General features: G+C 39.2%; 2 protein-coding genes and 1 long non-coding RNA gene across 3 annotated transcripts; 1 reads left to right on the top strand and 2 right to left on the bottom strand.

Annotated features, from left to right (window-relative positions):
- The first annotated feature begins 2,520 nt into the window (after positions 1–2,520).
- Positions 2,521–7,683, top strand: LOC134332553 (uncharacterized). The gene is made up of 4 exons (XR_010015267.1): positions 2,521–2,615; positions 3,274–3,395; positions 6,465–6,623; positions 7,580–7,683. It is a non-coding gene; the product is annotated as an uncharacterized LOC134332553 (long non-coding RNA).
- A 1,832-nt stretch (positions 7,684–9,515) lies between these two features.
- LOC134331878 (zinc finger protein 501-like) lies at positions 9,516–14,987 on the bottom strand. Its single transcript, XM_063013449.1, has 4 exons — positions 14,956–14,987; positions 14,170–14,285; positions 13,566–13,688; positions 9,516–11,638 (listed from the first exon to the last, which is right to left on the bottom strand). Exons 2-4 carry the CDS (start codon positions 14,273–14,275, stop codon positions 10,404–10,406), a joined length of 1,464 nt encoding a protein of 487 aa, XP_062869519.1. The 5' UTR covers positions 14,276–14,285; positions 14,956–14,987; the 3' UTR covers positions 9,516–10,403.
- Positions 14,988–18,107: 3,120 nt separating this feature from the next.
- On the bottom strand, positions 18,108–21,417 carry LOC134331957 (zinc finger protein 239-like). The gene is made up of 3 exons (XM_063013540.1): positions 21,313–21,417; positions 19,934–20,056; positions 18,108–19,314 (listed from the first exon to the last, which is right to left on the bottom strand). Exons 2-3 carry the CDS (start codon positions 20,022–20,024, stop codon positions 18,248–18,250), a joined length of 1,158 nt encoding a protein of 385 aa, XP_062869610.1. The 5' UTR covers positions 20,025–20,056; positions 21,313–21,417; the 3' UTR covers positions 18,108–18,247.
- Between the last annotated feature and the right edge of the window lie 601 nt (positions 21,418–22,018).

Here is a 22,018-nt window from a genome sequence, read left to right as displayed (position 1 = left end):
AAAAATCTCAGGTCGCACCGGTGCGACCAGGCATCCAAGGAAAAAAAAAACAACAGACACACATTAGGCCAATAACATGGTCTAAACCAATCAGAGATAGTGAAGGGCGGGACAATATTCTAGCGGCGATATGTAAGCAACATTCAGCTCAGCCAATCAGAATGCAGCACCAGGTTTATACATGTGCGTTCGGATGTTCTGCAGTTAGTTTAGTTTTGTATGAGACTCGCCGGATGTCCCCAGAATGGAAGTTCGGTTTCTGGAGCTAGGCGGTCTAAAGTGTTGTAATGCTCACCGAAGTCCTGACTAAACAGTTAAAGTGACTCTACCCTGTCGTGTGCCTTCATTCCCACACCTCCACCACCGCACAGCAAAAGACCCGTTACATCCCCACCGGACAGCGGCTAGGTGAGCGATAAAGTGCGACGATAGCGAAAGTAAAAACACGACAATATTTTCGTTAATAAAATATAAAAATAACTAAAAGACCATAATATATTAGAGTACATGTAGTCAAAATACACAGTGAGTGCACCGCAAGCATTAAAGCAGATAATATAATGCACTGCATTTAAGATTACACACTAACACTCTAGAGCCCCATACACACACACACACACACACACAAACCCACACATATATATACATATAATTTTAAATATACACACATATAGATATACACACATACATACACATTTACTCTATTATTATTTTTATAATTTTTATAAAAAATTATTGCTATAATTAGACTATAATACTATAATTAACTGTAAAGAGCATGGGAAGACCATGGCCGGCAATAGTGTATTTGTGACTGGTTCTAATACATTTTAAATTGAAAGGCTGAAAAAACCCAATGCATCTATAAAACACATTACATGCGGCGATAAATGCACTGCCCGAGTGTCCCCCTCTCACCACTGCCTTTCAGCGGCAGGCAGTAGCAAACAGATCATCAGACGAGGCCATGTTGACCAGATTGTTAGTTAATTACAAGTCAATATTGCCTGTATGAACAGTGATAAAAAAAAAGAAAAAAAAAAGTGAACCTGTAAAACTGCGGTGTTAAACGCGATGCAGTCGAAAATTTGGGTGCACCTAACTTTTGTGCTGGTGCACCCAAGAACAAAAGTTAGGCGCACCAGTGCAACCAGTGCAAAAAAATAGTCTAGAGCCCTGATACTGTACTGTACTACACTGTACTGTACCACACTGTACTGTACCATACTGTACTGTACCACACTGTACTGTACCATACTGTACTGTACCACACTATACTGTTCCACACTGTACTGTACCATACTGTACTGTACCACACTGTACTGTACCATACTGTACTGTACCACACTGTACTGTACCATACTGTACTGTACCACACTATACTGTTCCACACTGTACTGTACTGTACCACACTGTACTGTACCACACTGTACTGTACCATACTGTACTGTACCACACTATACTGTTCCACACTGTACTGTACCACACTGTACTGTACTGTACCACACTGTACTGTACTGTACCACACTGTCTGGTGGAGAAATGGCTCATTGCTCCATATTTACTTACAGAAGAAATCATCGTCCTCATCTTCATCTTCTTCCTTTTTTATTGGTTTCTTCTGGAATCCTTCATGTTGTAGATCCTCCGGGGTGACGTGTCCCTCTTCTGCTGACTGCATTATTAAAGATCTAATACAAAGATAGATAGATGTACTTATTTCTCCTTTAAGGAATATTCTGCCTAATTCTTTTAGACTCTTTTAATTGGCTATTGTTTATTCTGTGAGGCTCTAAACACGGTGAGAACGTTACAACTATTGTGGGCAGCATCTGGCAGAAAAGATCTCCAATAGAACTTCTTACATCTTCAGTAAAATAAAGATTGAAGAGAATGAACACATCACACATTCTTCTTTTTACTGGGTTTGAGCTTTGTACCATTTGTCTGAATAACTAAATGTAAAATAATAAATGTGTTTTAAATCATTGATGGATTTATCTAAAACTACTTACAATCAATCACATTTATAGCAATTATAACAGAGAACAAAGAACTGAACTGGTAGCTCAGTGGTGGAGATACTGGTCTAGTAATTGCTTACTGGTTCTATCCACACTCTTCTAAGTTACCACTGTTTACATTGTTTGATTGGATTAAAACATCATCGAAAGTCACTTTGGGTAAAAATGTCCACTAAATATCATAAATGTAAATAAAAATAGAACTCGATGTGTTTCTATAAAAATGTTAGATTTAGTTCTGATAAACTGATTCAATTTGCTGGATCGGTTCAAATGAATCGGTTCATCAGTACTGAATCATGTGAGATGCTAACAGTTAGCGGAGAAGCTAGTAGTTTGTGTGAAAAGGAAGTTAAAGCTCCTCAAATCCTCACAGTGATATTTTATTATAAACTCTAGTTTTGTTATTAATTAGAATGTAGTTAATAATTAAAGTGTAATAAATAAATAAATAAATCAATATTTTACTTACAGATGATTCACTTCAGTACAAACACACCAGCTGCTGCAGCTTCTTCTTCTTCTTCTGTTTGAATTGAGGTGGTTGATCTACAACGTTCAGGTTTATTAGCGCCCCTACTGGACTGCAGTGTAAGTACTGATAGTAACTCCTTCATTCAGCTTTATTAAGCCTGATCAAGGTCGTGGTGATCTTTTTATTTTAATTTACTTTATTTATGCTAACACAATTCAGTGTGGTCAGTCATATTGAGAACATTAACATTTACCTCAGACATAATGGCAGATAACTAATAATGGTTTTTATTGAGCTACAATGACAGAATTTAGACTTAGCATGTATGCTAACACAATTCAGTGTGGTCAGACACACTAGTAACAGTAACATTTAAGAGGCTGTAATTCTAGTGTGTTTATTTGATATGAAGTTTCACAAGTTATTCAGGTCATTTAGGGTTTGTTTTAGGGCGTCCAAACACAACAGAACTCGTATGTTTACAGTTGAAGGAACTAAGTAGACAGGATCTTAAAGTTTACCTTAAAACCCTCAACATCAAGTTGAAAGCTTAACTGTAAACTGAAGAAGTCACAGTAACTGTTATTTAATGTTTTTTAAGTTTGTGGCATTGTCTCCTAATTACTCAATACTGATTATGATTAAATACAGCTGCTGACATCTTTGTGTTCATATAAATAGGACTAGTTTGACTGTATCCATTAAGTACATGGAACAGTGGTCTCTTTTTAAAGGTTTATAAAAGAGTCCCAAACTGTTTTCTTCTGCTGACAGAACACTTCATCAGGGCAACCACCAACAAACTGGTCTGCCATGAGTTAGAAGCTGCTGAAACATGGCTGACACTGTCCACAATCAAGCAAGCTTTACATCATCATGGACTCAGATGTTATTAGGTAAGAAAGTAGCTGCAGCTTTAAATTGGCACCTTAAAGCTGGACTGAAGCTGGTTGTGGGTCAGATAGTCTCTTCAGTTGTGATAAATATAAGGATCATTTCTGTAATGCACTTCGGGATCTTGTCCTGTCTTGATCATCCTCCTCTATCACACCAACCACCTGCATTCCTCCCTCACCACATCCTAAAACCTCTTCTTTGGTGTTCGTCTCCTACTCCTGCCTGGTGGCTCCATGCTCACAACTCTTCTCCTCATAACTTTTATTTCTCCTCTGAACATCTCAAACTCACCTTACTAATTTTGTCTCTGAAATATCCTTCCTGTGCTGTACCTCTATTAAACTTGTTCTTCATCTCTGCAGCATCTTCATCTCTGCCACCTCAAACTCCATCTTCTGTATTTTAGTCAGTGCCACTGCCTCCAAGTCCTACACCGTACCAGGCCTCACCAGTCATGTAGTCTGCTCCAGTGTGATTTCAGCAATCTGAAAGAGCCTGACGCCTTCACCAGCCAGAAACGTATGCTTAGCCTAAGTCTGTGTGCTAGCACCGCTACAGTTAGGCTAAAGCATTTTTATTTTATAGCCACATTTATAGAGAAGTGACACTAATAACAGCAACATCGAATAATTCTTTATTAAAATAAAACTCATGTTATTACTTTTACATGTAGAATTTTAAAGGAAAACTTTCACTCACTCACAAGAAGGATTTATATCAGTCAGTCCACATACTGGTATGTTTTTGGGAGGTGTGAGGAAACCATGCTAAGCCACTGTACCACCCGACTGCAGAGACTGTGGGTTCATTTATTAAAATAAACAGAAACAGGTGCACATGCTAAACATTACAGCTGCTGCTACATTAACAGGAACACTTGGTGATTACTTTGGGAATGTGGTATTAGAAATCAAACCCTTCGTTTATTTGGTACAATTGAATGTGTCACACTTGTGTTTCTTAAATGTTAATAAATAAGCAAAGCAGTTCCCACACTGTGAGCAACAATACGGTTTCTCTCCAGAGTGAATGCGCTGGTGCATGTTAAGATTACCCTGTGTATTAAAACTCTTTTCACACTGTGAGCACTGATACGGTTTCTCTCCAGTGTGAATGCGCTGGTGTGTTTTGAGACTACTCTGTTGTTTAAAACTCTTCCCACACTGTGAGCACTGATACGGTTTCTCTCCAGTGTGAATGCGCTGGTGTTCTTTAAGATAACCCTTTCTATTAAAACTTTTCTCACACTGTGTGCACTGATATGATTTCTCTCCAGTGTGAATGCGCTGGTGTTGTTTAAGATGACTATTTGTATTAAAACTCCTCCCACACCGTGAGCACTGATACGGTTTTTCTCCAGTGTGAATGCGCTGGTGTTGTTTAAGATTACTCTGTGTATTAAAACTCCTCCCACACTGTGAGCACTCATATGGTTTTTCTCCAGTGTGAATGCGCTGGTGGGTTGTGAGAATATGCTGTGCAGTAAAACTCTTCCCACACTGGGAACAATAATACGGTTTTTCTCCAGTGTGAATGCGCTGGTGTTGTTTAAAAAGACTCTGTTGATTAAAACTCTTCCCACACTGTGAGCACTGATAAGGTTTCTCTCCAGTGTGAATGCGCTGGTGGATTTTAAGATTACTCTGTTGATTAAAACTCTTCCCACACTGTGAGCACTGATAAGGTTTCTCTCCAGTGTGAATGCGCTGGTGGATTTTAAGATTACTCTGATCATTAAAACTCTTCCCACACTGTGAGCACTGATACGGTTTCTCTCCAGTGTGAATGAGCTGGTGTTGTTTAAGATTACTCCGAGTATTAAAACCCCTCCCACACTGTGAGCACTGATGATAGGGTTTCTCTCCAGTGTGAATGCGCTGGTGATTTTTGAGAACACTCTTTATATAAAAACTCTTCCCACACTGTGAGCACTGATAGGGTTTCTCTCCAGTGTGAATGCGCTGGTGATTTTTGAAAACACTCTTTATATAAAAACTCTTCCCACACTGTAAACACTGATACGGTTTCTCTCCAGTGTGAATGCGCTGGTGTATTTTGAGATCACGCTGGAACCTGAAGCTCTTCCCACACTGTGAGCAGACGTTTCCTTCTTTCTGTGTGGGACTGAGAGAGGTGTTAATGCTGACAGTACCAGAGGACGTTTGCTGATTACTGGAGCTTCTGGTGGGCATCAGATCCTCATGTTCAGTCTTAATCTTCACCAGAGTCTCATATTTATCGTCATTGCAGCTCTTGATGTGATTGTGGAGGTGATTTTGGGTTGTAGAGGAACGTGGACACGAGGAGCAGGAGGAATCATCGTTCAGTTCTGAAGCAGAAAGAATCAAATATATTTATATAAATAAACATTGTTAGTAAATGTTAAAAAGGAAACACATTTTTCACCCAAACTGAGATCCTGTGTTAAAGTCCTGTAACCTGATTCATCCTGAATTATTAACACACACAGTTAAACACAGTTGTGGTGAATATTATCATCACCCTCGTATATTAAATATTTCATTTAAAATTACGTGTTTACTGAAACTACTTGGACACAAAAACAAAATCAGACTAACCTGTGATTCATTACAAATTAGAAATGAATTAATCTGTCCCTTGTCACCGATCACATGACTTTAATTAGCCTACAAATTAAAGTTTTTATGCTTAAACTAGCCAGTTTCATTCGCTGTTCCTTCTTTACGATGGCAGGAAATATGATGCAAAGCTAACAGCAGAGTGCAAGTTTCAGCTATAAACAGAAAATTGTGATGGTGGTGGTGTTAGTAGTAGTTGTAGTGGTGGCAGGGGTAATAGTTGTGGTACTAGTAGTGTTGGTTATGGTGGAGGTACTAGTAGTGTTGGTTATGGTGGTGGTACTAGTAGTGTTGGTTATGGTGGAGGTACTAGTAGTGTTGGTTATGGTGGAGGTACTAGTAGCAGGACTAGTGATACAATTTAAATTCCTGGAGAAAAAATAAGGTCACAAAATAAAACTTTATTAAATAAAATTGTGATTCTGCTGAAGATAAAAAAAGTCTTACTGAGTTCATTTGTATCTTCAGGTTCTTCCTTCTTTACAGGCTTCATCTGGAAACCTCCACACTGTTGGTCCACTGGAGAGAAGAGTTCCATGACTTGTTCCACAGGGATTGAAGATACTTCACCTGAAATTCCATCAACATGTGAAGAAGAAACTCAACAACTGGAGGAAATGTAAAATTGTGGGTTTGGTTTTCCAATCACAAATAAATCCTAGTTAGATTTAAACCTTAAATCCAGACTGCAGTGGAGCAGCACTTCTCCACAGGACAATACGGTACAGTACAGGTTCTAATCCCACTATCCACATTCTCTTATTATTTCTACTGATTAGTGACTCCAATACTAACCACACTGTACTGTACCATACTGTACTGTACCACACTGTACTGTACCATACTGTACTGTACTGTACTGTACCACACTGTACTGTACCACACTGTACTGTACCACACTGTACTGTACCCTGCTGTACTGTACCAAACTGTACTGTACCTCACTGTACTGTACCTCACTGTACTATACCACACTGTACTGTACCTCACTGTACTGTACCATACTGTACTGTACCACACTGCACCTCACTGTACTGCACCACACTGTACTGTACCACGCTGTACTGGACCATACTGTACTGTACCACACTGTACTGTACTACACTGTACTGTACCTCACTGTACTGTACCACACTGTACTGTACTACACTGTACTGTACCACGCTGTACTGGACCATACTGTACTGTACAACAATGTACTGTACCACACTGCACTGTACCTCACTGTACTATACCACACTGTACTGTACTACACTGTACTGTACCACGCTGTACTGGACCATACTGTACTGTACAACAATGTACTGTACCACACTGCACTGTACCTCACTGTACTATACCACACTGTACTGTACAACACTGTACTGTACAACACTGTACTGTACAACAATGTACTGTACCACACTGCACTGTACCACACTGTACTGTACCTCACTGTACTGTACCACGCTGTACTGTACCTCACTGTACTGTATCATACTGTAATGTACCACACTGTACTGTACCACACTGTACTGTACCACTCTGTACTGTACCACACTGTCTGGTGGAGAAATGGCTCATTGCTCCATATTTACTTACAGAAGAAATCATCGTCCTCATCTTCATCTTCTTCCTTTTTTATTGGTTTCTTCTGGAATCCTTCATGTTGTAGATCCTCCGGGGTGACGTGTCCCTCTTCTGCTGACTGCATTATTAAAGATCTAATACAAAGATAGATAGATGTACTTATTTCTTCTTTAAGGAATATTCTGCCTAATTCTTTTAGACTCTTTTAATTGGCTATTGTTTATTCTGTGAGGCTCTAAACACGGTGAGAACGTTACAACTATTGTTTGCCAAAAAAGACCTCCAGTAGAACTTCTTAGATCTTGTTGGAATGAGTCTGGAACTAAATGGATTTAGATGGTGCTTAATCTTAAATCAGAACATTCTGGATCTGTGTAAACGTCCCTGTTCTGTCTCTCAGTCAACAAAGCCTCATGTGTTGGTCTCCTGATGGTCACTTTTGATCTGCTGGATCATTGGAAAATCTCAACTTTAAAACATATTCAGGTTTGTTTAATCACTTTTTGTTTATTACATGATTCCATGTACAGTATATACACCGATCAGCCATAACAATAAAACCACCTCCTGGTTTCTACACACACTGTCCATTTTATCCGCTCCACTTACCATATACAAGCACTTTGTAGTTCTACAATTACTGACTGTAGTCCATCTATTTCTCTACATATCATATTAGCCTGCTTTCATTCTGTTCTTCAATGATCAGGACCACCACAGAGCAGGTATTATTCAGGTGGTGGATGATTCTCAGCACTGCAGTGACACTGACATGGTGCTGGTATGAGTGGATCAGACACAGCAGCACTGCTGGAGTTTTTAAACACCGTGTCCACTCACTGTCCACTCTATTAGACGCTCATCTTCTAGACCTTCTTCAGTGCTCACAGGACGCTGCCCACGGGGTGCTGTTGGCTGGATGTTTTTGGTTGGTAGACTATTCTCAGTCCAGCAGTGACAGTGAGGTGTTTAAAAACTCCAGCAGCGCTGCTGTGTCTGATCCACTCATACCAGCACAACACACACTAACATACCACCACCATGTCAGTGTCACTGCAATGCAGACAATGATCCACCACCTAAATAATACCTGCTCTGTGGTGGTCCTAACCATTGAAGAACAGGGTGAAAGGGGGTAACAAAGCATGTAGAGAAACAGATGCACTACAGTCAGTAATTGTAGAACTACAAAGTGCTTGTATATGGTAAGTGGAGCTGATAAAATGGACAGTGAGTGTAGAAACAAGGAGGTGGTTTTATTGTTATGGCTGATCGGTGTATATATATATATATATATATATATATATATATATATATATATATATATATATATAATATAACTATAACCAGTGCGTCTGTGAGGTTTTTTTAAGGCAAATTAGCTTAATCTGTGTGCACTCAAACTTCAAGTTAAGAAGTACTGAGTGAGTTACGAATGGGTCAACCTACAAAAATGTTTAAGTACTACAGTATGTTAGTTACAAAGAGTTTCAGGAAATGCACTCATGGTAGCTGAGTGGTGGTTCTAGCCACACTCTTCTAAGTTACCACTGTTTACATTGTTTGGTTGGATTAAAACATCATCGAAAGTCACTTTGGGTAAAAATGTCCACTAAATATCATAAATGTAAATAAAAATAGAACTCGATGTGTTTCTATAAAAATGTTAGATTTAGTTCTGTTAAACTGATTCATTTAACTAGATCGGTTCAAATGAATCGGCTCATCAGTACTGAATCATGTGAGATGCTAACAGTTAGCGGAGAAGCTAGTAGTTTGTGTGAAAAGGAAATTAAAGCTCCTCAAATCCTCACAGTGATATTTTATTATAAACTCTAGTTTCGTTATTAATTAGAATGTAGTTAATAATGAAAGTGTAATAAATAAGTAAATACATATTTTACTTACAGACGATTCACTTCAGTACAAACACACCAGCTTGAGGCGATCGATTTACAATGTTCAGGTTTATTAGCGCCCCTACTGGACTGCAGTGTAAGTACAGATAACCACATCATTTATTCATTCAGCTTTATTAAGACTGATCAAGGACCTCTTATAATTATTATTTACTATATTTAATCAGAAATAATCACATATTTTACTGTGTTATATGCTGTGGTTCATCCTGTAACAAGCTCTGTAGTTTAAACCCTGATGAAAAATTCAGCCTAGAGAAGATCATGATGCTAACTGGTGAACCAGCTTAACCATCAGTATAACAATCACTACCTGGTAAAATAATCACTCATCCTGCTCAGGTTTTCGGTGGATCTGTTCAGCTCAGTCTGGTAAAACACTGGGTGTAAATGTTTAAAACAGAATGGTGCAGGAACTCAGTGCTTGTTACTGTATTTGAACGTTCTAAGCTGCTGGAGTTTGTTATTTTCAGATGCGGATCTTTTAATTTACCACGAGAATTCACCTCCGTGCTTACACACCCAGTGTCCATCCTTGTCATTCTGAGAGTTGTAGCATCTTCATCTCTGCCACCTCCAACTCCCTCACTTCAACTTACTTCAGTTTGATTTCAGAAATCTGAAAGAGCACCGCTGCTAAGAAAAGGAATTTTTACATGTAGAATTTTAAAGGAAAACTTTCACTCACTCACAAGAAGGATTTATATCAGTCAGTCCACATACTGGTATGTTTTTGGGAGGTGTGAGGAAACCCTGCTAAGCCACTGTACCACCCAAGTGCAGAGACTGTGGGTTCATTTATTAAAATAAAAAGAAACAGGTTCACATTACAACAGGTAAACATTACAGCTGCTGCTACATTAACAGGAACACTTGGTGATTACTTTGGGAATGTGGTATTAAAAATCAAACTGTTAGTTTATTTGGTACAATTGAATGTGTCACACTTGTGTTTCTTAATTGTTGTTAAATGAGCAAAACTCTTCCCACACTGTGAGCACTGATACGGTTTCTCTACAGTGTGAATGCGCTGGTGGGTTTTGAGACTACTCTGTGTATTAAAACTTCTCCCACACTGTGAGCACTGAAACGGTTTCTCCTCAGTGTGAATGCGCTGGTGGGTTTTGAGATAACTCTGTTGATTAAAACTCTTCCCACAATGTGAGCACTGATATGGTTTCTCTCCAGTGTGAATGCGCTGGTGTTTTTTGAGATCACTCTGTTGATTAAAACTCTTTTCACACTGTGAGCACTGATACGGTTTCTCTCCAGTGTGAATGCGCTGGTGGATTTTGAGATAACTCTGTGTATTAAAACTCTTCCGACACTGTAAGCACTGATATGGTTTCTCTCCAGTGTGAATGCGCTGGTGTTCTTTAAGATAACTCGGTCTATTAAAACTCTTTCCACAGTGTGCACATTGATATGGTTTCTCTCCAGTGTGAATGCGCTGGTGTTTGTTGAGATAACTCTGTGTATTAAAACTCTTCCCACACTGTGAGCACTGATACGGTTTTTCTCCAGTGTGAATGTGCTGGTGGGTTTTGAGATGACTCTGTTGATTGAAGCTCTTTCCACACTGTGAGCACTGATACGGTTTCTCGCCAGTGTGAATGCGCTGGTGTTTGTTGAGATTACTCTGTGTATTAAAACTCTTCCCACACTGTGAGCACTGATACGGTTTTTCTCCAGTGTGAATGCGCTGGTGCATTTTAAGAAGACTCTGTTGATTAAAACCCTTCCCACAAAGTGGGCACTGATACGGTTTCTCTCCAGTGTGAATGAGCTGGTGTTTGTTGAGATTACTCTGTTGATTAAAACTCTTCCCACACTGTGAGCACTGATACGGTTTCTCTCCAGTGTGAATGCGCTGGTGGATTTTGAGAGCACGCTGGAACCTGAAGCTCTTCCCACACTGTGAGCAAACGTTTCCTTCTTCCTGTGTGGGACTGAGAGAGGTGTTAATGCTGACAGTACCAGAGGACGTTTGCTGATTACTGGAGCTTCTGGTGGGCGTCAGATCCTCATGTTCAGTCTTAATCTTCACCAGAGTCTCATATTTATTATCACTGCAGCTCTTGATGTGATTGTGGAGGTGATTTTGGGTTGTAGAGGAACGTGGACACGAGGAGCAGGAGGAATCCTTGTTCAGTTCTGAAGCAGAAAGAATCAAATATATTTCTATAAATAAACATTGTTAGTAAATGTTAAAAAGGAAACACATTTTTCACCTAGAAATGAAATATGCTACAAGACCTCGGCATCCCGACTTCAACAGTTCAAAATGTTATGTTTGCTACTTAAGGAACCTTCCAGGTTGTGGTGGAAATAGGAAAATCAATGAGAAAACCCAACGAAAAGTGACTCCTGCATAAGTCACCCCACACTTCCCAGCTGAGATAAAGAAGTAGGTCTAGTTGACGTATCATGAGGTCTATGGCCGAGTATGTTCCGTGTTCATGGCTGCAGATATGTATTTAACCTATTGTTTAACAAACAGCAAATTTCCTTTGGGATCAATAAAGTGTTATCTCTCTCTTACCTTATCTTCTGGACCCTGGTCTTCAATCGTCCATCCTCTGCTCTTGACCTCACAGTCACCCCACTTTACCTCTCTGACCATCACTTTGTGTCCTTCTCTCTCTACCTCCCAACCCTTTCTACTTCCAACCACACTTACACTCTTACAACACGCCCTAATCTTCACTCTCTATCTTCCTTCTCGCTGATCTCCAACATCCTAACTTCATTACCTAACCCTGACATGCTTGCTACCGTTCCACTCAACTCTGCTACTAATACTTCACTTTCTTCTCTTTCAACTTTTCTTGATCAGCTCTGTTCTCTTTCCCTCAAACGAGGAAAACCTTCTCACACTGCTCCTTGGCTTTCAGATGCATTGCGCAGCAACAGAAGAGAATTAAGCTCAGGTCATTCCCCTTCTTAAGAAACTTACACTAGACACCACAAACATTAACAACTACAGACCTGTGTCAGTTCTACAGAAACAGCTTTTGTGGCAGTTACTGAGAAACTTCATGCAGCCAAACCGTCATCGGTCCTCATTCTTCTTGACCTCTCTGCAGCCGTCGACACAGTGAATCACAGCATTCTCCTGTCTACTCTCTCCAACCTTGAAGTAACTTGTTCGGCATGGCAATGGATGGCCTCCTACCTGATGTAGATGCAGAGATGATACTCAACTCATTCACTTACACACTAACGCTCTTACTCATCTCTATCAGGGTTTCAGCAGATTTTCATTCTTGGACAGTTGTTTGCTTAAACTAGAGTAAGGTAATGTTTACTATGGAAGCTCTTTTATAAGTCGATAAGAGCATCTCCTAAATGCCGTAAATGTTAGCAGTAACTCCACACCTTTTTTGTGGTAGTTTAGAAACTAACTGGATATTGTACATTGTGCATAAAGGCAGGTAAAGAGGGGTTCAATTTGTGCTGCCACGAACACAGTTCAGGTGTATTATGGAATAAGTATAAGGACCACGGTGGACAGAGTGGACTCATTCCTTCTGAGTACTACAAGAGCTTATACAGCACATACATCTCTAGAATAGGCTTCAGGTTTAGTTAGAGAAAGTGAGATAGAATGTTAAAAAAGAAACAGAACCAGATCAGAACAACTCTGTGGTTAGCGTTATCTGCAGAAATAGAGATGTATAAGTTTCAAAATGGTATGCTCAGCTTAACGATAAAAAAGTTTAGCGCCATGAGCATATGGACACCTAAAAATAACCTAATAAAAAGCCGTATTTTCCTTGTTTCAAAACAAAGCAGTTAAGTACTGGTGGTGGTGATAGTGGAGCTAGTCGTAGTAGTAGTGATGGTGGTTGTAGCATTTGTTGTGGTGGCAGGGGTAATGTGAGTGGTAGTAGTCGTGCTGGTTATGGTGGTGGTACTAGTAGTGTTGGTTATGGTGGAGGTACTAGTAGTGTTGGTTATGGTGGAGGTACTAGTAGCAGGACTAGTGAAACAATTTAAATTCCTGGAGAAAAAATAAGGTCACAAAATAAAACTTTATTAAATAAAAATGTGATTTTGCTGAAGATAAAAAAAGTCTTACTGAGTTCATTTGTATCTTCAGTTTCTTCCTTTTTCACAGGCTTCATCTGGAAACCTCCACACTGTTGGTCCACTGAGGAGAAGAGTTCCATGACTTGTTCCACAGGGATTAAAGATCCTTCACCTGAAATTCCATCAACATGTGAAGAAGAAACTCAACAACTGGAGGAAATGTAAAATTGTGGGTTTGGTTTTCCAATCACAAATAAATCCTAGTTAGATTTAAACCTTAAATCCAGACTGGAGTGGAGCAGCACTTCTCCACAGGACAGTACGGTACAGTACAGGTTCTAATCCCACTATCCACATTCTCTTATTATTTCTACTGATTAGTGACTCCAATACTAACCACACTGTACTGTACCACACTGCACGGCACTGTACCACACTGTACTGTACCATACTGTACTGTACTGTACTGTACCACACTGTACTGCACCACACTGTAATGTACCACACTGTACCATACTGTACCACACTGTACTGCACCACACTGTACTGCACCACACTGTACTGTACCATACTGTACCATACTGTACTGTACCCCACTGTACTGTACCACACTGTCTGGTGGAGAAATGGCTCATTGCTCCATATTTACTTACAGAAGAAATCATCGTCCTCATCTTCTTCCATTTTTATTATTTTAATCTGGAATCCTTCATGTTGTAGATCCTCCGGGGTGACGTGTCCCTCTTCTGCTGACTGCATTATTAAAGATCTAATACAAAGATAGATAGATGTGCTTATTTCTCCTTTAAGGAATATTCTGCCTAATTCTTTTAGACTCTTTTAATTGGCTATTGTTTATTCTGTGAGGCTCTAAACACGGTGAGAACGTTACAACTATTGTGGGCAGCATCTGGCAGAAAAGACCTCCAATAGAACTTCTTAGATCTTGTTGGAATGAGTCTGGAGCTAAATGGATTCAGATGGTGCTTAATCGTATTAAAAACATCTATTTAAAACATATTCAGGTTTGTTTCATGACTTTTTGTTTATTCCATGATTCCATGTGTGTTCCTTCATAGTTTTGATGTCTTCAATATGAATCTACAATGTAGAAAATAATAAAAGAACTTCTGACTGGTACTGTGTGAGGGTTCCATTAACGTGGAGGCGTCTCATTAATAGAAAAGCTGATGGAACGCAGAGCTAAACACCTCTGGAGCACATTTCTGGAGTCTGTTACAGCATCAAATTCTAAATATGTTTCTATTTACAAACTACAATGAAGTTAATCAGTGAAACATTGGAAATCTTTTCTTTGTGTGAAAAGGCAGTTAAAGCTCCTCAAATCATCACAGTGATATTTTATTATGAACTCTAGTTCTGTTATTAATTAGAATGTAGTTAATAATTAAAGTGTAATAAATAAATATTTTACTTACAGATGATTCACTTCAGTAGAAACACACCAGCTGCTGCCGCTTTTTCTTCTTCTTCTTCTGTTTGAATTGAGGTGGTTAATCCACAACGTTCAGGTTTATTAGCGCCCCTACTGGACTGCAGTGTAAGTACTGATACTAACTCATTCATTCAGCTTTATTAAGCCTGATCAAGGTCGTGGGTTCACCTCCTTACAGGCTCAAAAAAGAGAGACCACATCACCCCAGTCTCTGCATCTCTCCAATGGTTTCCTGTAAGTTATTTTACTCAATTAAGTCCTTAAATGGATCTGTGAAGTCTTACATTGGAAACTTGCTCCAACCCTATCGTTCATTCATATTATTGAAATGTTTAAAAACAATGAAACTCAAATAAAGATTGGAAAGGATTTGCATATTTCTTCCTCATAATATCATTGAACAGTTCAAGGAATCAGTAAGAATTTTACTGCGTAAAGGCCAAGGGTACAAGCTTTAGCTGAACGCCCATGATCTTCCATCCCTCAGACGGCACTGCATCAAGAACCGCCACTCAACAATAACTGTTATAGACACATGGGCAAGGGATTACTTTGGCAAACCTTTATCAAGCTCTACAATATGGAGTTACTTCACAAATGCCACGTAAAAGTTTACTGTGTGAAAAAGAAGCCTTAATGATGGTCTAAATATATGTGTCAGACCCTGGTGTGATTTCCCTGTTAGTGCGGTTCAGTACAGTGAATCTGAAGCTTCCTTACAAACTTAGGTGCACCAGATAAGTGGAGCACAACACAAGACATGATGTGAGAGAAAAGTGGAGGTGCATTAATCTGAACACTGGCTCTCAAAATCAATACATACATGCAGCATGTGTGATTGTTCTTACTTATTTTGGTTCAATGACAGAATTTAGACTTAACATGTATGCTAACACAATTCAGTGTGGTCAGCCATATTACAAACATTAACATTTACCTCAGATATGATGACAGATATCTAATAATGGTTTTTATTGAACTACAATGACAGAATTTAAACTTAACATGTATGCTAAAACAATTCAGTGTGATCAGCCATACTACAAACATTAACATTTACCTCAGATATGATGACAGATATCTAATAATGGTTTTTATTGAACTACAATGACAGAATTTAGACTTAGCATGTATGCTAACACAATTCAGTGTGGTCAGTCATATTGAGAACATTAACATTTACCTCAGATATGATGACAGATAACTAATAATGTTTTTTATTGAGCTACAATAACAGAATTTAGACTTAGCATGTATGCTAACACAATTCAGTGTGGTCAGACATATTGAGAACATTAACATTTACCTCAGATATGATGGCAGATAACTAATAATGTTTTTTATTGAGCTACAATAACAGAATTTAGACTTAGCATGTATGCTAACACAATTCAGTGTGGTCAGACATATTGAGAACATTAACATTTACCTCAGATATGATGACAGATAACTAATAATGGTTTTTATTGAGCTACAATTTCAGAATTTAGACTTAGCATGTATGCTAACACATTTCAGTGTGGTCAGTTATATTGAGAACATTAACATTTACCTCAGATATGATGACAGATAACTAATAATGTTTTTTATTTAGCTACAATGTCAGAATTTAGACTTAGCATGTATGCTAACACAATTCAGTGTGGTCAGTCATATTGAGAACATTAACATTTACCTCAGATATGATGACATAACTAATAATGGGTTTTATTGAGCTACGATGACAGAATTTAGGCATCCTCGTACATTCCACCATTTTGTTAAACAATCTACTTAAATACTCCACAGCCATCTTTCCTAAACATCTCCATGTCTTCACTGGTACGTCATCTGAGCCAACTGCCTTTCCACTCTTCATTTTCTTTTTAGCTCTCCTCACTTCCTCCTTGCTAATCTAAGACACTCTCTGGCTCACTATCTGTACGTTCTCCAACCTTCTCTCTCCACTTTTGTTCATTCATCATCATCTCAATAAACTCTTTCCATCTTCTCAGAACACTGTCCTCATTTATCAGCACATTCCCGTCTGCATCCTTTATTATTCTAACCTGCTGTAAATCCTTTCCAGCTCTGTTCCACTGTCTGGCAAATCCCTTCAATCACCTTCCTTAGTCTCCAGCTTCATATTCAGCTAGCCATACATCCTTTACTTAGCCTTTTACCACTCCTCACTTTGCCTAACTCCACATCTCCTTGTTCTTCTGTCGATTCTCTTTGCCTTTCTGAAGATACCAGTTATTTTTTTGGCAAGTTAATTATTATTTCTTTGAACTTTCACCTCCAAGTCTCTTTTTCTTTCTTCCAAGTATTTTACTAGGTGATTCCCTTACCACTTTATTGGTTATGATGTTTTTATTTGCATGAAAACAGTATTAATAAAAAAATTTGATCAGGATTTAGACACTTCGATAGTATCAAAACTGCATTAATTAGGGCAATTACTGAAACTTCTGGTGGGCATCAGATTCTCAAGTTAAGTCTCAAATTTCACCAGGGTACCATATCTGTCATTGTTGAAGCTCTTGATGTGATTTTGGGTTGTATAAGAAAGTGGACACAAGGAGCAGGATAAATCGTTGTTCATCATTAGACAAAAGCTAAAAGGACAAAGGAGATTCCAAAAGCCCTCTTTCAGAGCCACAAAAATGCGTTACCCAGTTTAAACAAATCAGGGAAGAAAGGAAAGGAAACGTGTAGAAGAGAAGTTGAGAAGAAAAGAAGCTTTAACCTTCTGAGATCCACCTAATTAAATTTAAACCTCTAGAACAACTCGGTTTAGTCTTCGTCTTCCCAAGTCTAAGTTCTCTGTAGGTTGCAGTTTCAAGCTGGTCACTACAGTTAGAAGTCCTTTCAGGTGTCCTACAGTAGAGTTTTACTCCAGTTTGATTTCAGCAATCTGAAAGAGCCTGACACATTCACCAGCCAGAAACATATGCTTAGCCTAAGTCTGTGTGCTAGCACCGCTGCTACTCGGGATATTAAAGATCATTTAAAAGTGAGAAGAAAAGGAACTTTTACATGTAGAATTTTAAAGGAAAACTTTCACTCACTCACAAGAAGGATTTTGTATCAGTCAGTCCACATACTGGTATGTTTTTGGGAGGTGTGAGGAAACCCTGCTAAGCCACTGTTCCACCCGACTGCAGAGACTGTGGGTTCATTTATTAAAATAAACAGAAACAGGTGCACATGCTAAACATTACAGCTGTTGCTACATTAACAGGAACACTTGGTGATTACTTTGGGAATGTGGTATTAAAAATCAAACCCTTCGTTTATTCGGTACAATTGAATGTGTCACACTTGTGTTTCTTAACTGTTTTTAAATGAGCAAAACTTTTTCCACACTGTGAACAATTATACGGTTTCTCTCCAGTGTGAGTGCGCTGGTGTTCTTTAAGATTACTCTGTTGAATAAAACTCTTCCCACACTGTAAGCAAAAATATGGTTTCTCTCCGGTGTGAATACGCTGGTGGGTTGTGAGAACACTCTGTGTATAAAAACTCTTCCCACACTGTAAGCACTGATATGGTTTCTCTTCACTGTGAATGTGCTGGTGTTGTTTGAGATGATTCTGTCTATTAAAGCTTTTTCCACACTGTAAGCACTGATACGGTTTTTCTCCAGTGTGAATACGCTGGTGTATTTTGAGAACACTCTGTTTATTAAAACTCTTTTCACACTGTGAGCACTGATACGGTTTCTCTCCAGTGTGAATGTGCTGGTGTATTCTGAGAACACTCTGTTGATTAAAACTTTTCCCACATTGTGAGCACTGATACGGTTTCTCTCCAGTGTGAATGCGCTGGTGGGTTTTGAGATCACTCTGTGTATTAAAACTCTTCCCACACTGTGAGCACTGATATGGTTTCTCTCCAGTGTGAATGCGCTGGTGATTATTAAGCACACTCTGACGATTGAAACTCTTCCCACACTGTGAGCACTGATATGGTTTCTCTCCAGTGTGAATGCGCTGGTGTCGTTTAAGAACATTCTGTGCAGTAAAGCTCTTCCCACACTGTGAACACTGATATGGTTTCTCTCCAGTGTGAATGCGCTGGTGTCGTTTGAGTTCACTCTGGAACCTGAAGCTCTTCCCACACTCTGAGCAGACGTTTCCTTCTTCCTGTGTGGGACTGAGAGAGGTGTTAATGCTGACAGTACCAGAGGACGTTTGCTGATTACTGGAGCTTCTGGTGGGCATCAGATTCTCATGTTCAGTCTCAGATTTTACCAGAGCCTCATATTTATCATGGTTGCAGCTCTTGATGTGATTGTGGAGGTGATTTTGGGTTGTAGAGGAACGTGGACACGAGGAGCAGCAGAAATCCTTGTTCAGTTCTGAAGCAGAAAGAATCAAATATATTTCTATAAATAAACATTGTTAGTAAATGTTAAAAAGGAAACACATTTTTCACCCAAACTGAGATCCTGTGTTAAAGTCCTGTAACCTGATTCATCCTGAATTATTAATTTCCTGCTCACATAAAAGTAATGAAACTCAGAACAAATCTTTATTAGTAGTAGTGACAGTGGTAGTGGTATTAGTGTTGGTTATGGTGGAGGTACTAGTAGTGTTGGTTATGGTGGAGGTACTAGTATTGTTGGTTATGGTGGAGATACTAGTAGTGTTGGTTATGGTGGAGATACTAGTAGTGTTGGTTATGGTGGTGGTACTAGTAGTGTTGGTTATGGTGGAGGAACTAGTAGTGTTGGTTATGGTGGAGGTAGTAGTTGTGTTGGTTATGGTGGAGGTACTAGTAGTGTTGGTTATGGTGGAGGTACTAGTAGTGTTGGTTATGGTGAAGGTACTAGTAGTGTTGGTTATGGTGGAGGGACTAGTAGCAGGACCCCTAACCCTAACCCTGAAACAATTTAAATTCCTGGAGAAAAAATAAGTTCACAAAATAAAACTTTATTAAATAAAAATGTGATTTTGCTGAAGATAAAAAAGTCTTACTGAGTTCATCTGTATCTTCAGGTTCTTCCTTCTTCACAGGCTTCATCTGGAAACCTCCACACTGTTGGTCCACTGGGGAGAAGAGTTCCATGACTTGTTCCACAGGGATTAAAGATCCTTCACCTGAAATTCCATCAACATGTGAAGAAGAAACTCAACAACTGGAGGAAATGTAAAATTGTAGGTTTGGTTTTCCAATCACAAATAAATTCTAGTTAGATTTAAACCTTAAATCCAGACTGGAGTGGAGCAGCACTTCTCCACAGGACAGTACGGTACAGTACAGGTTCTAATCCCACTATCCACATTCTCTCATTATTTCTACTGATTAGTGACCCCAGTACTAACCACACTGTACTGTACCATACTGTACTGTACCATACTGTACTGTACCACACTGTACTGTACCATACTGTACTGTACCACACTGCACTGTACCACACTGTACTGTACTACACTGTACTGTACCATACTGTACTGTACTACACTGTACTGTACCATACTGTACTGTACCACACTGTACTGTACCACACTGTATTGCACCATACTGTACTGTACCATACTGTACTGTACCACACTGCACTGTACCCCACTGTACTGTACTACACTGTACTGTACCATACTGTACTGTACCACACTGTACTGTACTACACTGCACTGTACCATACTGTACTGTACCATACTGTACTGTACCACACTGTACTGTACCACACTGCACTGTACCCCACTGTACTGTACTACACTGTACTGTACCATACTGTACCACACTGTACTGTACTACACTGCACTGTACCATACTGTACTGTACCCCACTGTACTGTACCATTTTGTACTGTACCACACTGTACTGTACCACACTGTATTGCACCATACTGTACTGTACCACACTGTACTGTACTACACTGCACTGTACCATACTGTACTGTACCCCACTGTACTGTACCATACTGTATTGCACCATACTGTACTGCAACATACTGTACTGCAACATACTGTACTGCACCACACTGTACTGCACCATACTGTACTGCACCATACTGTACTGCACCACACTGTACTGCACCACACTGTACTGCACCATACTGTACTGCACCACACTGTACTGCACCACACTGTACTGTACCACACTGTACTGCACCATACTGTACTGTACCACACTGCACTGTACCACACTGTACTGCACTGTAACACACTGTACTGTACCACACTGTACTGTACCACACTGTACTGCACTGTACTGTACCATACTGTACTGTACCACACTGTACTGTACCACACTGTACTGTACCATACTGTACTGTATCACACTGTACTGTATCACACTGTACTGTACCACACTGTGTGGTGGAGAAATGGCTCATTGCTCCATATTTACTTACAGAAGAAATCATCGTCCTCATCTTCATCTTCTTCCTTTTTTATTGGTTTCTTCTGGAATCCTTCATGTTGTAGATCCTCCGGGGTGACGTGTCCCTCTTCTGCTGACTGCATTATTAAAGATCTAATACAAAGATAGATAGATGTACTTATTTCTCCTTTAAGGAATATTCTGCCTAATTCTTTTAGACTCTTTTAATTGGCTATTGTTTATTCTGTGAGGCTCTAAACACGGTGAGAACGTTACAACTATTGTGGGCAGCATCTGGCAGAAAAGACCTCCAATAGAACTTCTTACATCTTCAGTGAAATAAAGATTGAAGAGAATGAACACATCACACATTCTTCTTTTTACTGGGTTTGAGCTTTGTACCATTTGTCTGAATAACTAAATGTAAAATAATAAATGTGTTTTAAATCATTGATGGATTTATCTAAAACTACTTACAATCAATCACATTTATAGCAATTATAACAGAGAACAAAGAACTGAACTGGTAGCTCAGTGGTGGAGATACTGGTCTAGTAATTGCTTACTGGTTCTATCCACACTCTTCTAAGTTACCACTGTTTACATTGTTTGATTGGATTAAAACATCATCGCAAGTCACTTTGGGTAAAAATGTCCACTAAATATCATAAATGTGAATAAAAATAGAACTCGATGTGTTTCTATAAAAATGTTAGATTTAGTTCTGATCAACTGAT

Source organism: Trichomycterus rosablanca, chromosome 1 (genome assembly GCF_030014385.1).
Source record: "Trichomycterus rosablanca isolate fTriRos1 chromosome 1, fTriRos1.hap1, whole genome shotgun sequence".
Classification (NCBI taxonomy): Eukaryota; Metazoa; Chordata; class Actinopteri; order Siluriformes; family Trichomycteridae; genus Trichomycterus; species Trichomycterus rosablanca.
Note: the sequence above shows the minus strand (reverse complement) of the source record. Positions and strands in the feature narration are given on the sequence as shown.